Genomic DNA, 15,024 nt, shown 5'->3' with positions numbered 1-15,024 from the left:
AAAAAGGAGGGACGATCTATACGTCGTATATCGTCAATGCTAAAAGGCAACCGCCTTCGGCTTTTTTGATACGTTCGTACAATAAAGCCCAATGGAAATAATAGTTTTGAGGAAAAAGTGGGTCGTTCGAAGTAACACATCCGATCGAGCAATAATAATGACAACCTTGAGGATGAAACTAGGGCAAAGCCAACGGGGATTCGGGATAGGAAAATTGCAACTTCGATACGATATCTGCCTAAAGAGGAGAAACGACCGGAGAGGATCGAACCGAATTCTTTTTCCCACTCTACCGCCCTTTTTACATATCTTTGCGCTTCGTTATCCTCTCCATCTACGCTCAACAGTGAGCATAATAAAAAGTAAATGTAACGAATATACCGATCTAACGTCAATTCCTTACAGTAAACAGAGGAGAAAAGAGAACGGGGTGTTCGATATTCGATGTAGAGGGAAAAAAGTCGAACGTTTTCTCTCGCGACGATGCAACGAATAATTTAGCCGCAGCGAAGATATAAAGACAGCTAAGGACACTGTGTAAAGAATCGTCCGGGTCACTGAATCGTTTTAACCTACCAATCCCCGCTACGTCTAATCTCATTGCGTGTAGCGAAGCTCTTCTATTATTTATAAGGAAATCGGCGCACTGTTTGGACCTTCGTCTCTAATACAATACCGCAAAATCGAAAACGTTTTATTGTCGATAGGTACGGTCGTACAATTTGACCCAAAGCGTCGTTTAAGTTATTTCAACTATTTAATCAACTTAAATTATTTGATTAGATCGTTCCCTTAATCTTTGTCCGTGGTATGATAAATGGGATAAATAAGTTACTTTTCCATCATAGATAGATTTTATGCGAAAGAAGTTACCACATCTTTCTTCTTTCTTTGATATCTGCTTATGCGCAATCTACTAATCGATGATAATGAGCATTAATTACGACAGTTTAAGTTGGCCTGAATGCGAAATACTCCCACAGCGTTTACCACGATGGCATTGACTCGCATACTTAAATGGTGTTGAATTACTAACACTTAAATTGTGATTTTTTTTTCTCTCTTTTTCTTTTTTTATTTTTATTATTCAAATAATCCATGGAACATCTCGGATCACAATAACAAAAAGATATACCGTAGGAGAAACGAAAATGCAGAGTGAAGAGCGGCACGTGTAATTTCGTCGCGACAGCAGGGTGGTGTTCCGGAATTCCGCAAGAAACCCTATCCAAGCAGGCCGTAGAATGAGTCAGAGCCTAAGTGCTGGGATTCAATCTGCGAAAGCTGCGTAGAAACGCGGCTCGAACCGCGCCCATCTTCGTTAGAACGACGTCTCGGAAAAACTATATGACGATGCTTCTCGCTTTCCCCTCCCTTATTTTTTCCCCCTTTTTCTTCGTCGCCGGCATACTTTCGAATCAATAATCGCGACCAAGGAATAGCCTTTCTTTGACTGTAGGAACTCAAAGGCCATCCCTATTGTCTGCATTCCGACTCCGGTAAAGAGAGTCGCGCAACGTCTTTCAACCTCTTCCGTTTTATAGCGCGTTAAGCGATCCCTACGAATAAATGCATAAGGAAATACGTAACATTTACATCCGAGTACAAATGGCTTTTGTAACGAGAGCTACGTTTACGATCGACTTATAGAATGGAGTAAACGTGTCGCTATTTTTATACGAGACGTTTTAATATTACGAGCAGATACGATAGGTTCACTGGCGCGTACCTGAATGCTCCTGAATATATGACACGAAAGTACATGATACGAATTTACAAATTTATATTTTTACAAACAACCAAGGAAACTGAAGCAGACATCTGTTTCATCCTCATATCGCGTATTATAAAAGAGTACTCTGCTTTGAATATCTTATATACTTTTTGCGTGTTACGCGCGTTTATCGTTGTATCTTACAGTTTTTTAAACAGACGCGTAAAAATCTGCAGTTTAACGGGGTCACGTTGTTGAAGCTTCGAACGTACATAAAAGTTGCAAGATATCTGGTTGCGAGCAAGTGGGCCTATCTCGGGCTAAACTAATCAACTCCGCTATTTATTATTTTCTTAATCTCGTTACATAAACGCACGTACGATCGATAGCGATACGCGTTATCCACATTCTCGGACGCAACGATCAAGAATCCCACAGAAGCGATGCAAGTTTCCGCTCGTCCAACAAACTAGCCCGAGCTTTATTAGCCTTTGCGCGAAGTTTCTGTTTGCCCGTACCGAATACCCCTCGCTCTTGGCAATCTTCGTCTCGCTTCAGCTCAGTTTCCATGGAACCTTGAAGTTTTTTCCGGTTTTAATCTCGATGGGAAGGGAATCTTGATTTACGTTTTATGATCTACAAAAATCTAAGAATATGCACGTATATACGCGGGCTGGCGAAAGTATTTCAACGCTCGTAAGTAGTCGAGAACATTTTATCTGTGTCACAGATATTTAACATTTTTCTCTCCGACGTGGTACACAGCCTTGAAATTTCCCCATGAAATTTTTAATCGGACGTTACTTCTCGTAAACTGACTTTTTTGTTAATTTATCAAAAAGACTCGAAATACCTTGGATCATGCGTTACGTACTCATCCCATTTTTATATTTGTTGTAATACAGAATGAGCCAATAAAACCAAACGTTTGAATATCGCCATTGTTTTTGGAGATACGAAAAAGATTTGTTAAGGAAAGTTGTTTAATACAGAGGAGGCTACAATATGGGAGAAATAATTTTTTCTAATAATTTTGCATCGTATATTTGCATTATATTTGTATATATTTTATATGTTAGTCGATGCTTGACATTCTCTATGAAATATCAAGTATCAATCTATGTATCTCGACAAATCATTAATTTAGGAGATACTTTAACTTTAATTCGTCGAGTTTAACGTACAAAGGACAAGGAAAAACACAAAACGGAATTCTTCTGCTTATGTTGTCTTCGTCTTTCATACGTTAAATTAGACAAACTAAAGTTAAGATATCACCTAAACTAATAATATTTCCACATACGCGGGTTAATATTTTTTTACAGAGAGAACGTCCAACGTGCGTCAAATAATGCACGAGAAATATATACAATGCTGTTTTAAAAAAAAGTGGAAACAACCTTGGAACGTCGAAAATTCCTCCAGCTGCAAAAATATTATCACTGCCTACTGTTACAGTCTTCACTGTGCCAAATAACTTTCGTTGATAAAGCTTTCTCGTATCTCCAAGAACAACGGAGATATTCACTTGCTAATTTTCATTTTTTTTTTTTTTTTTTAATGCAATATTTATCGGACCACGCGATATACGTGAGAACGTGAATCCACGTTACGAGTAAACGTGTTTTAAAATTACGAACACGCGCGACGGTACAGCAAAGGTTCTTCGAACGGTCGAGGAAAGAAACAGATTTTTCGAAGTAAGATCAATTATATTTGGAATATGACGAATAAAATGATATTCCCAATGACTCGATCTTTTCCTCATCGAGGAATATTCTTTTCTCGGCGTATCGAGACACGTTCCTGTTCGCCGGATCCGTCCGGTGTTGGCAAGAAACGTTCTATTTCTGGTGCGAACGTAAAATTTCGCACACCATTATTTACGTCTACTGCTCTCTTCCGATCACTGCGGCGGATGATTGGAATACCCTGTCAAGCGTGAAAACCCATGCCACCAATATTTTACTCGCCGATACTAACAACTAACAAGCAATAGAATAAACGCGCACCTACCTATGTACATACACGTGCCACTCTAACAATAGCGGTATTCCCCTGTAAAATCCTATTGCCATGGATCCGTTTCGATGAAAAGGATCGTCAGTCGTTCCATTAATCAATCCAGCTACTACCGGATTAGCTCGAGAAATCGTCGATTCTTGTTGCTCTTCGTCCTCTTAAATTAACGCTCTTAATGATCTCGCTCTATTCAGACGATAACAGACTAAGAGAGTTTGTAGTAAAGTTTACTACCAATGTAGCTCCTCGGAATTTTAATCGAGGTTCAAACGAGGTTTCGGTTAAAAGATCGCGTAATTTAACACTCTGGGGACCGTGTGCTCTGACAAGCATATAGCCCGAATTTCCGCCTGTTTTTCCAGCGATTGAAAAACGGTCGCTCCGAAAGTTCGTTCCGATATATGTTTATCGAATTATACAGATAGGATATTTTTTGGCGAAAAACTTTCCGATATAATTTTCTATGTCGACCGAACAGTTAAAAATCGGAACGAACTATCGGAGCAGCACTTAACAAGCGTAATATTTGATTAGAAATCAACGATGATATTTGAAGATACTTCTAGTAACGTTTTTTAGCGTGATGCGCTTGAAAACAATTTCCTCGATGGAGAGGTACCAAGCAAAATTGATTACTTTACTAAATTCTTTAAAAATCGGAACGAACCTTCCGAGCAGCATTTAACAAGCGTAATATTTGATTAAAAATCAACGATGATATTTTAAGATACTTCCAATTACGTTTTCCGGCGTGATACACTTGAAAACAATTTCCCCGGTGGAGAGGCACTAAGCAAAAATAATTATTTTATTAAATTCCTTGGAAATCGGAACGAACTTTCCGAGCAAACATTACTCTGTCTACGTACATTGATAACGGTTTCGTATTGTTCGAGCATGAAATGTAAAAATGCTTTCATAACATCTCGTTTATAGCATCCATTGCTTGCTTTTTTATCGTTTTATTTAACAGTGGTTAGAATTTTTATACGACACCGCATACGTATAACCGGTGTAATAAACCGATCTAACCAAAAACAACGTAATAAAATTGAATACATCTCAGAAGTTATTCGTTCGTTATTTGCCTCTAGCTGTGGCAAATAACAGAATATTTCCTGCGCGATTCGAAATCGCGATCTCGTACGAATACGCGAAATTCCGATACATCGATCGTCCCTCCAACAGTCTCCATCAATTACCGTGTTTCGTATGAGATCACCGGATATCGTAATACTTTTGCGACATACACGAAATTGCGAGCGGTAAAAGAGCAAAATATCCGTACGCCGTATGCCTGAGAACGTAATATGCGAGATCCCTATCCTGACTCGTTATCGAATACGTGGTAGGGTCGTGCGGTATCTAAAAAAATGTATTTGCCGACTAAATTCTAGTATTTCAGCTTCCTTCGTCCCGTTTTCTTCGTATTGTCTCGAAAAGAAAGAGAAAACGATGACAGACAGGCGAAGGAAAAGGAAATATTACAGAGAACTTTATCCTCCGTATGGCGTGCACGAAGAAACGTAACACGATTTACTGAAACGAGAAACTAGTTCAGCGAAATACCGTATTCCTTATTCGACGACGTCCACGCAACGAGCGGTACGCGGCTATTCCTTGTTGAATATCTCGCGGAGCAATGCGTGCGTCGATCGACACGCATAATAATGCGCTGGCAGTTAATTAATACAAACTGGCACTTTCGATGCGAACACGCGTGAACTCAACTTCGTTAAAACGAAGTCACGGCCTGTGCCACCCGTTGAAATAACAAGTATGCAGAGAAGCTCGCACTGGAGCCAGCAAGAAACCGGCCGACATACGCATTCGCCGGGCGTAGAGAACCGCTCGCTCGTTGACGAAGGAAAAAAGAGCATCTGCGAAAGAAAACAGTGAGTGTACTGAGCAGATGAACGCGTTCCATCGCTTAGTCACGGGAACGTGGTAACTTGCTGCTAAATTAATTATTCGTTTGCGCCATAGAAAATACGCTGTACAACATGATGCGAGAATATGTGCATGCTTTCTCATCTATTATAAATAATCTATTAGTAATTGGTTAAATTTCTGTACGAGTTACCTTAGGATTAATTGTTAATTAATTGTTACATTATAATAATTATAATAGAATTTATTATTTTAAGATATATAATAGGGTGTGGCCTGCTAACGGTTTCTTCTTATCAAAAAATTGCGGAAGGTTGCAAAAGTTGCCTCGCATATATGGCGATATTAGATGGTACAAATAATTCTTTGTATGTTTAGTAGTGAAGAAGATACCGAAATTAATTTTTTTAATGAAACTCTGCTTTTTTTCATCTTTTTTTTAGTTACGCGTTTGTTGAGACGAATACAACTCGCCGCGTGATACGGTTCCATGCAGTAAAATCCGATAAATTAGATGGGAAAATTCAGATCAACGCGAATCGATAGCCGAACCCTACGCGACTGCAACGTCTAACGCCACTGAATATCGTTACGATATGTTATCGTACAAAGGCATCGCGACGTTACGTTTGCAGGGGCACAAAATCACATTATGCGCGCAATACATAAAATTTGCGTTATCGCGTATATAAATAATATACGGACTCGGAATAATTTAGCAAGTAGACTCGTGACAAAAACGATCTTTGCTTACGTTCGTCTTTCTCCGGAAAAGCGAAAGAATATTCCAACAACTTTAGTTTCTACTCAATCTCTTTCTTTCTTTCTTTCTCTTTCTTCAACATAATTTTCATCGTATTACGTAACTTCTCGCGAGTGTGTTCGTAATTAAATCAGAGAAGAATTATATTTAAATCGCGGAGTCGTGGACTCGATGACACATCTTTTTATAGAACTGAAAGCCGATTAGTATATATATTGCACGTATTCTCATTTCGATCTAATTTCATACGGTTCAATTTAGTCTAGTCTTATTGGTGTACGTATAAGTTGTAAATAGTAGCGCTATCAAAAAATTTATCAACTGACAGGTCGAACGATACGAGTTAATATACCACGAACGAATTAAATTCAGATTAATTTTTCTACGCCATCGCCGTTTCGTCACGCTTGACAATTTCCCTCGTAAATACACATATAGAAGCGTTTTGATTAATGCCCGATCGCTTTCACCGTGACTCATAATCTTTCTCCGTGATTCGCCTTATCTTTCATTCACAACGATTTAATGATGCGTGCACGCGTCTCGAGTGGATCTTCTACACTCTATGGCAGTTAAGAGAACGAACGACTCTTCGATAAGTCTAATTACAGAAAATAGATACGACATGACGAATTTAGTCGATTTTCAGATCTCCTCGATTTCGCCAACTTTTACTGCTGCATCATAAACAAGAGCTTCGCGCCATTTAATTAATTAATTATTATTTGGAACTTATTGTACATAATTATATGAAAACGCGATACCTCTAGATTTTTCTTCAATTCTTCTAGAAACTTTGCCATCGCTTTAAACATACTTGTCCTATGTCGTGATTAAACTGCGGACTTTTACGACGCATTTATATGGAAAAGACGGATGGCCAGAAAGTGGCAAATTTTGACCGTTTCCCAACGCTCTGGCAAAGAAGTTCATTCTGGAAGTGCTAAGGTACGAGTAAAGTACAATGATTCGCAGCAAGCGTAATTACAAAATTATAAACACGTTGATGAAGTCAACGATGCCCCCAAACACGCCCGATACATATCGTCCTGTTTCAGAAGTCAATTATAGTATAATTAAAAACATGATTTATGAAATATTTGCATCGTAATATTATCGTCTTAATTTGTCGCGTTTTATTCTTATTAATTAACGATTACAGTAATAAGTTTTTACATATCGACTTGTGTTTACAAAACACGCGCATTCATTCCGAAGTTCTGATTCTGTGAAATCCAAACGTTCTTCGTCTACAACCATCGACTTCTTCATTTTTTACCATAAATTTACCATAGACGATTGTACTTTAGCGTGTACCTCAGCACTCATGAAAACGATTTTAATTAATTTTAGATGACCGAAGGAGCACACATTTGACGTCTCCCAACCATCCTGCTTAGAAACTGCGAAAATTCGTGATACACAAAAATATCTCAAAATATCCAAACTATAGCACTTTACACAGTCGTAAGATTTAACCAGCGAAACGATCAGCCACATCGATACGTAGAGATCACCTAATTACAGTAATACTACTTGATCTAATTCTACGATTTAACGAGAAATCAAAGCCGGCACATCGGTTAGAACCTCCAAATTAATTCCAAATTAACCGATCCCGGAAGATAGTCGGGGAATCACGATGTTTTCGAGTGTAAATAACCGCTGACAAGTCTCCGAAGGGATCTCCCCGATGGATTTTCTATCTTTTTTCTTTGCCTCGCGAAGCAGCTTTATTTGCGCCGAGCAGTCGAAGGGTTAACGCTCACGGGCCAGGAAAATAGAAGGCTTCCGTCGAACGAACGGCTGTTCCAGAAGAGGATGTTGTTACGCACTCGCCGGTTACACGTACACGACGGCGAAGCTTATCGATTTGCTCTCACGCTAGCGAGATGGACGAACGAGACCGGAGCGAAATAGAAGCAACTTCCGCATTCTCTTCGCGAACTGACTTTACGAGCCACGAAAAGCGTGCGCGAAGAGCAACAACACCACCTCGTCGACGAAAAGGAAATTCTCGGTAAAGTAACTGCAGCCGGAGGAACCTTCGAATCTTTTGTCCCCCGTTGAATAACTACATTTTATTTGCTTCGCTGTTATATTCTTCGGGACCAGCTTCACGAAAAGTGGCTTCTGTTTCCTGAATTTCATTGCGTCTATGGAGAAGCAAGACAGCGTCGTGGGAGCGAAAAGGCAAGGGAAGAATAATATCTTATCCTTCTTTGTGAACGGCAAGGATAATATCTTATCTTGTATCGTGCATGAGAAGGATAATATCTTTATCTTAATATATTCTTTATCGTATAATGGACGCGGTCAACGCTGAAATGCTACAGCGAAACGTGGACATAGGAAATCTTTGGAGGAAAGCCAAAGAAAGAAAAACTGTCGCTTTAGCAATTATGTTCTATACGGCGCTATTACAAGAAGAAGAAGAAGAAATTGAAGTTTTGATTGATAGGAGCGAAAGTTTTGTCACTGGTGCGCGTGTAAGAATGTTTATTTTCGGTTGTACGCAGATACTAAACAGGTCGAGGCAGGTAGTAAATAAAATTAGAAGAAAAATGTTGGAATTGTTTTCTTATTCTTTAAGGTGACAAGCGTACGATGACAAATATTGTTACAACGTTTGTTTCATTCGACGATGATATTGAAGGGAGATTTGCAAGTATATCGTGGCTGGAAGAAATCGTATTCCCCGTAAAAAGAGAAAGTAAACGGTATCGGAGAAAGCTGAATGAAGAAATAATTTAAAGATGGAGAAAAAAAAGGAAGGGAGAGGGGGGAAGAAGATTAACGTTAAAGTTGTAGGGGGAAACTGGACGCGACAACGTGCGGTTTCCGACCTATACCAAGCGAGGGCCGCGTGAGTAATTAACAGAAAGCCAGTCTGATATCATCGAGATGTAAAACGAGAATGAAAGGAAGATCAAGGTAAATCAAGGTTGCAACAACGTTGCGACGCGACGAGTGCGAGATGTTCCACGCCTTTTCGCGTGAGCGGTAACATACTTTCTTGCGTTCGTCCTACGATTTTTTCTTCATTTCTTTATTTCAATTTCACTTTAAGAATAAATAAGAACGAATGGATATTTTAACGTGACATAGTTTTTAGAGGAATAGACGAGACGTTTTGAGAATAGCCGATAGATCGACGAGATTTCGTAAAAAATTAAACGCCCAATTAACGAAAAGAAAATCTCTGGTATCTTGAATGTTTGAATATAAAAAGACGATCGATAAATATCGAGCGTATTTATACAATCTACTTAATAACTGTGTATTTTTCATTTTCGCACTGGTTTACACCGATTTATCGTGATTCACTGAAACCAAGCAATTATTACCTAAGCCTGACTCAGTCGTGCAGGAAATCATTTCGTTACACCTTTACAAAGTTTCGCTAGCTAGTACGCTCCTATTCTTCCACCTTTACGACGCAATATCCTTTCAGCAAGAAAATTATACGGCGGCCAATTTTCATCCAAGCATGCACACAATTACACAGATCGCTCATTCTGCCCGTAGGGCATTGACCATTGTTTACTAACGTCTAAGGTAATATGGGTGGCAATATCGAACTGAAAATTAAACAGTCGGAAAGTAATCAACGTTAGATCACAGGTGGGTGTCCTGACGCGTTTTACCACCGTAAAAATGAAATCTTTCATTGCGACAAGATCGAACCAACGAAAAGGATTTCGTTTCAATTTCCCGTTTGGCCGAGCCAACCCGATCAAGTTCTATTTTCAAGGCCACGGGACCGAACAATAACGTACACTAACAATAAAAATGATAAGCGACCTAATACCTCTGTCGGTGTATAGAAAATGAAAAGAAAAAAAGATTTCACGGATCGATTCGTCTTGCTATCTGTGAACTTTATCGAACAACCTTTTCTCTCTCGTCTAATGAAATTAATCCGATGTAATCGTAAATAAAACTATCGGAATCAGAGGTGATAGAAATAAACTTTGATATGGCGATCTACTCACTTTTGCGGTTTGAGGCTCGATATCGGTAAGCCTTTGAGCACGAGGCCTCTCTTGGGCCGGTCCTGGCATCCTTTGCAGCCTCTCCGTGGACGAGGACGAGGAGGATGAGGATCCAGGCCTTTGGCCTGGTTTGCCACGCGCCAGGATGACGGCAGGATTTTACTTTCCTCTCGATTGAACCATTATTCCTCTTTCACGTTCTTCTGCGCAAACAATTTCCACAGTGCTCAGACGTCTTTATAGCTACGCGGTTATTATTACGGACGAAATATTAACTCGTGTATATTATCGCGGTAAACAGCCGCAGATGCTCGTAAATTTCACTTGGATCAACCTACAACAGCGAGCGCTTCACGCGTCTTCCACCAAATGTTGACGCGCTACACGTTACCATCGATGACTCACGATTCGAGCCAAAGACAAGATTTTTATTTCACGGCGAAGGATAAAACGTGTATCTTACGGCGCAAGGTAAAATTTTGATTTTACGATGCCAGAGTTTTCTAGTTCTTTTTGAAAACGCTTCTTGGCAAAGAGAAAGGATCTTTTGGAAAAACGTATCGGCGAGGGTAGAGCAAAGTACGAAGGATTTTAATTATAACACGGGAAAAGTCTCTTTCGTCGATCTTTTGCCTAAACTGTAGCACTTACAGTACTTCAAAATGAACTTTGATTTATCGCTTTACTTCTGCATATTCTGTTCAATGTTTTTCATTCTTTTCTTCTCTACCCTCGCCAATTGGAATTTTAATTGTATCGATCAATAGAAAGAAATACGAAGAAGCGTTATGGTTCCATTGGCTTGTTCGAACAGAGAGTGTAATTTCCTATTTGAATAAGAAATAGAAAACGAGAGAATTAATTATAACAATTTTAATCGATTTCAATGTTCTTTCTCTACGTGTTAAAAATTGCCACCTTTTCATTCGAAAATGAAATATCCTTCTCTAACGTAGAATTATAAACGATGGCCATCAGCGTGATCGTCTTTTCACCTGACGAATGTGATATAAAGTTTGGCGATGAAAGTTTCATGAATTTTACGAGCTTTTTGCTGATACAAAACCGCTGGACGAAGCTTCATTAATATTTTAGTGAACGAAAGCCGTGTCGGTTATTAAGTTCTAATAATTCAGTGTCCCCGATGAAGCAAGTAATGAATTAAACAGTCCACCCTGTGTAAGTGCCATTTGAAACACGGTGCATCGTGCCGACTAACAAGACGATTTGAATATACGAGCATCTAACTACCTCGGCCAATGTAGCCTTATAATTCAGTGACTTAAGAGCTTAATGAAACTGACGATAATTCTACGATGACACTAATTAAAATTCATATCCGATAAAATCTATGTAGAATATAAGCCAAACAATACGCTACATACTGCTAATGATTGTCAAAAAAAATTTCATTAAATCAACCATCTGTACGTAAGAAAAATTAATGAAGAAATTAATATATTCTTGTGCTTCGAAGATTTTAAATAATTCATATTTTTCGCAATACGAGTTCCAACATCGTTGCAAAGAAAGCTTACACTCACTTCGACGTACGTACGTCGTTATCTCATCATTCGCGTTTTACCGTCGGTATTTGATATTCGATATGAAATCAAAGAAAAATTATTATTGTAACGTGAACATCATAGATGATAAAATTTCTGATCGTATTACATTTTAGTAAACGATTTGGTATCAAAGAAACATTTTAATACCAATAATTTTTGTAGTAGAATCATATTACATTTTCAAAAAACTATTTTATCTCTTATTTTACGTAATGCAATTTTTTTCTATGCTACGCGTACATATAATATAAATTCCCGTAATTTAATTCACAATTCCGGTGACCTGATATGTATAAAAGAAAGTTATAAAATTCTCGTGCCATTGCAATAATGATATTCGCGTACAGATGTACGTAGGAGTCGTGCTACATTTTCGAAGACCAAAGAAAGGAAATTGGATACGAAGAGGTAGGACCGAACGAACGAACAAAGAAAAGTGAAAATAACGATTGTAATTAATTTTTACGGGTAGGCCCTGTGGCGATTTTATCTGCGAATCGAGAACACGAGGCGGATGAAAGTTTCGCGAACGCTCGACCGCGAGTAAAGCGCGATATTTACTGCATCGAAGGCGGTCAGGTGAATTTGCTGTTTTAAATCTGACGGCCTTGCCACGGCCTACGAGTACTTACATATATACACGTAGATATAACGATCGTCTTGAACTTTAATCAAGTGAAAGTGCTATTCTGATCGACACCCAGGGTAATCGATTGTACCTTGAGGCTAAAATCCCTTTTCTTTTTTTTTTTTTATTATTATTATTCTCGACTGAGATTTTGATATATATATATATGTATGTATGTATCCTTGCAATAAGGATTTGGTATCTGCAAAATGTTTTATAGGATTTTTTTAAAGATTTTATCCTGATCTCAAGGAGTTCCAGAATTATGGTCGAGAAAATTAAGTCCGACAATAAAACGGTCGAATCAAATGATCTTTAAGAGTTAATGTTTAATAATATTAACTACAGAGATTTTTCTTTCTCAGATTGAAGATTATATTATTTGTATCATTTTCTCATACGTGTGAGCTTCACACGTGTTCATTTTGATAATTGATCGTCATTTCTCTAAGCAAAAATTATATTAATGATTGATTACGATTACAGTGTTACTTGGTATGAAATGCCAATATCAGCAACTATTGCCACAGATTAGTATAGTACGTTGAATTACTAGTTACGCAAACGTGACAGATTGTTATGGTTAAAAAGATGAAAAGAATTTAAAGAATCGGAAGGATCCCAAGGTTCGTTGAGGTGATAAAAGTAACAGGAATACGACACGATGTTTCACGGGAACCTGTAATTAAGCTATCTACAGGAAGTGTTATGCGATTAACATTTTAATCTGTAGAGTAACTAACTTTCCAAACTAATTAAGAGAACGACTCGAAAGTAAAACGGGCCACGTTGAAAAATACAATCTATCTATTACATTTGAAGACCACAGGAGAAAAATATTACAAGTCACATTTCTTGGTTTTTATAAGAAATCGAGCTTAAAATTCAACGATATATCATCTAAAACTGTTTGGAATTAAATGTACATTTTTGCTAACCTTCTGAATGTTTCAAAAATATTAATTGTTATACAATTAGTCGTAAGTTATGACTACGACATATTACAATTTGCTATACTATTACTATAACGTTAATACTTTTAGAAAATTTCATAGACTTTTAGTTTCTCGCGTCTACTCAATGTCCAATTAACATAACCTCTAAATAAATAAAAACTTAGAAAGAAAAAGAAGAATAGGGCAAACATATATAATACGTAATGATTGGAAATCAAAGTCGACTTATTATATAGTTCATCGATATTTCTCATTCGACTAATTAACAGAAGCTCTTTCACAGACTAGTGTTTTTCTTGCTAAAGAGTACATCCGGTTACACGTCCACGAGTAAAACTGATGGTTGCTTCCTTTTCTTCTTTTTTTCTCGTTTTTTACGCAGCCTAAGAATGTGCAGCAGTAATACAGTGGAGAAACGACGAAAATAAAAGTGTAACAAAGGCACAAGTAAAAAGTCCATGCCATATCCGGTACTATACGACGACGTCTTAAATATTTGCGGGCAAAGAAGTTGTTAGATCGAGGCAATTAAAATGGCGGCTGAGAAAGAAAATTTATCATAAAAACGATCCTAATTATGATATACCTTGTTATAAAATTTTAAAAGATTTAAAATGAAATTTATGTATAGTATAAAATGTAGAAGAGTTTCATGTGCTCCTTTAATAGCAAATTCGATCGATAAATTTGAATCCCTAGAAGTTAATTCGATCCACATGTGTTTGGGCTTCGGTGTCGTACGCGTCAAAACTGGCAAGTGTCCATTCACTATCTTTATCAAAAAAAGAAAAGGAATAATTCGTGTTATTCACCTTAAAAAAAGTAAATATCAATGAATTTTTCAGAATCTTTTACATAACTTAAATTTTTAGAAAGTCTACGTCAAACCTAAGAAATTGTAGTGTATCGTTTGATATAACTATTACTATTACCATTGCAAGGTTAACCTATGTTTGTGTAATGATAATTTGCCTAATAATCCAACAATTGGAAAAGAAATTACATATATCAATTCATACTAAAAATATTACGCATCAAATAAATCGAAAAACTAGCATAGAGGTTAATTCATCTCTAAAATGACTTCATAACCTTAACGCCGCGCCGGTTCGCATGATCGCGACGTTTACCGAAACAATATCATCAACGACGCGACTAATTCGCGAACACGCGCGCTTGGGCTACACCATAGAAATGAATAATTTCACAAAGCTGTTGACATGTCTCTTAATATAGCTTAACGAGTTTGATAGAGACGAGCCAAGATGAAGTTTTTCAAGAGGGAGAAGATTACATCGTTTCGATAACTTTACTATGCCAAGGTTACTACATATCTCGAAACGTGTGTTGCAGCACAGAATGCAAATGTTCGTGGTATTCGAACCTTTTTCTTTCACAAATTCTTCCGCCTTCTGCGTATTATTATTCTCGCAGTGATGTTCCAGCACGCGCAACCACATCCATTGCTTAATTACAAGCCGCGCGGAT

General features: G+C 37.9%; 1 protein-coding gene and 1 long non-coding RNA gene across 8 annotated transcripts in view; both read right to left on the bottom strand.

The window, feature by feature from the left end:
• The window catches only part of LOC100646797 (GTPase-activating protein CdGAPr), a 37,868-nt gene that overhangs the window by 20,763 nt on the left and 2,081 nt on the right, over window positions 1-15,024 (bottom strand). For 6 of the 7 annotated variants that reach the window (XM_003399841.4, XM_020865859.2, XM_048410895.1 and 3 more), the window contains exon 2: window positions 10,385-10,587. The exons of the other annotated variant lie outside the window; for it this stretch is intronic. In XM_003399841.4, the coding sequence (XP_003399889.1) occupies window positions 10,385-10,453 (69 nt within the window). In that variant the 5' untranslated portion in view covers window positions 10,454-10,587. The remainder of the gene's footprint in view (window positions 1-10,384; window positions 10,588-15,024) is intronic. 7 annotated transcript variants of the gene reach the window in all.
• Window positions 645-5,283, bottom strand: LOC125386095. Its single transcript, XR_007225954.1, has 2 exons — window positions 3,731-5,283; window positions 645-3,646 (listed from the first exon to the last, which is right to left on the bottom strand). It is a non-coding gene; the product is annotated as an uncharacterized LOC125386095 (long non-coding RNA).

The sequence above is a fragment of the Bombus terrestris genome, chromosome 12 (genome assembly GCF_910591885.1).
Source record: "Bombus terrestris chromosome 12, iyBomTerr1.2, whole genome shotgun sequence".
Classification (NCBI taxonomy): Eukaryota; Metazoa; Arthropoda; class Insecta; order Hymenoptera; family Apidae; genus Bombus; species Bombus terrestris.
The sequence above is the reverse complement of the archived record's forward strand: the minus strand, read 5'-3'. Positions and strand labels throughout refer to the sequence as shown.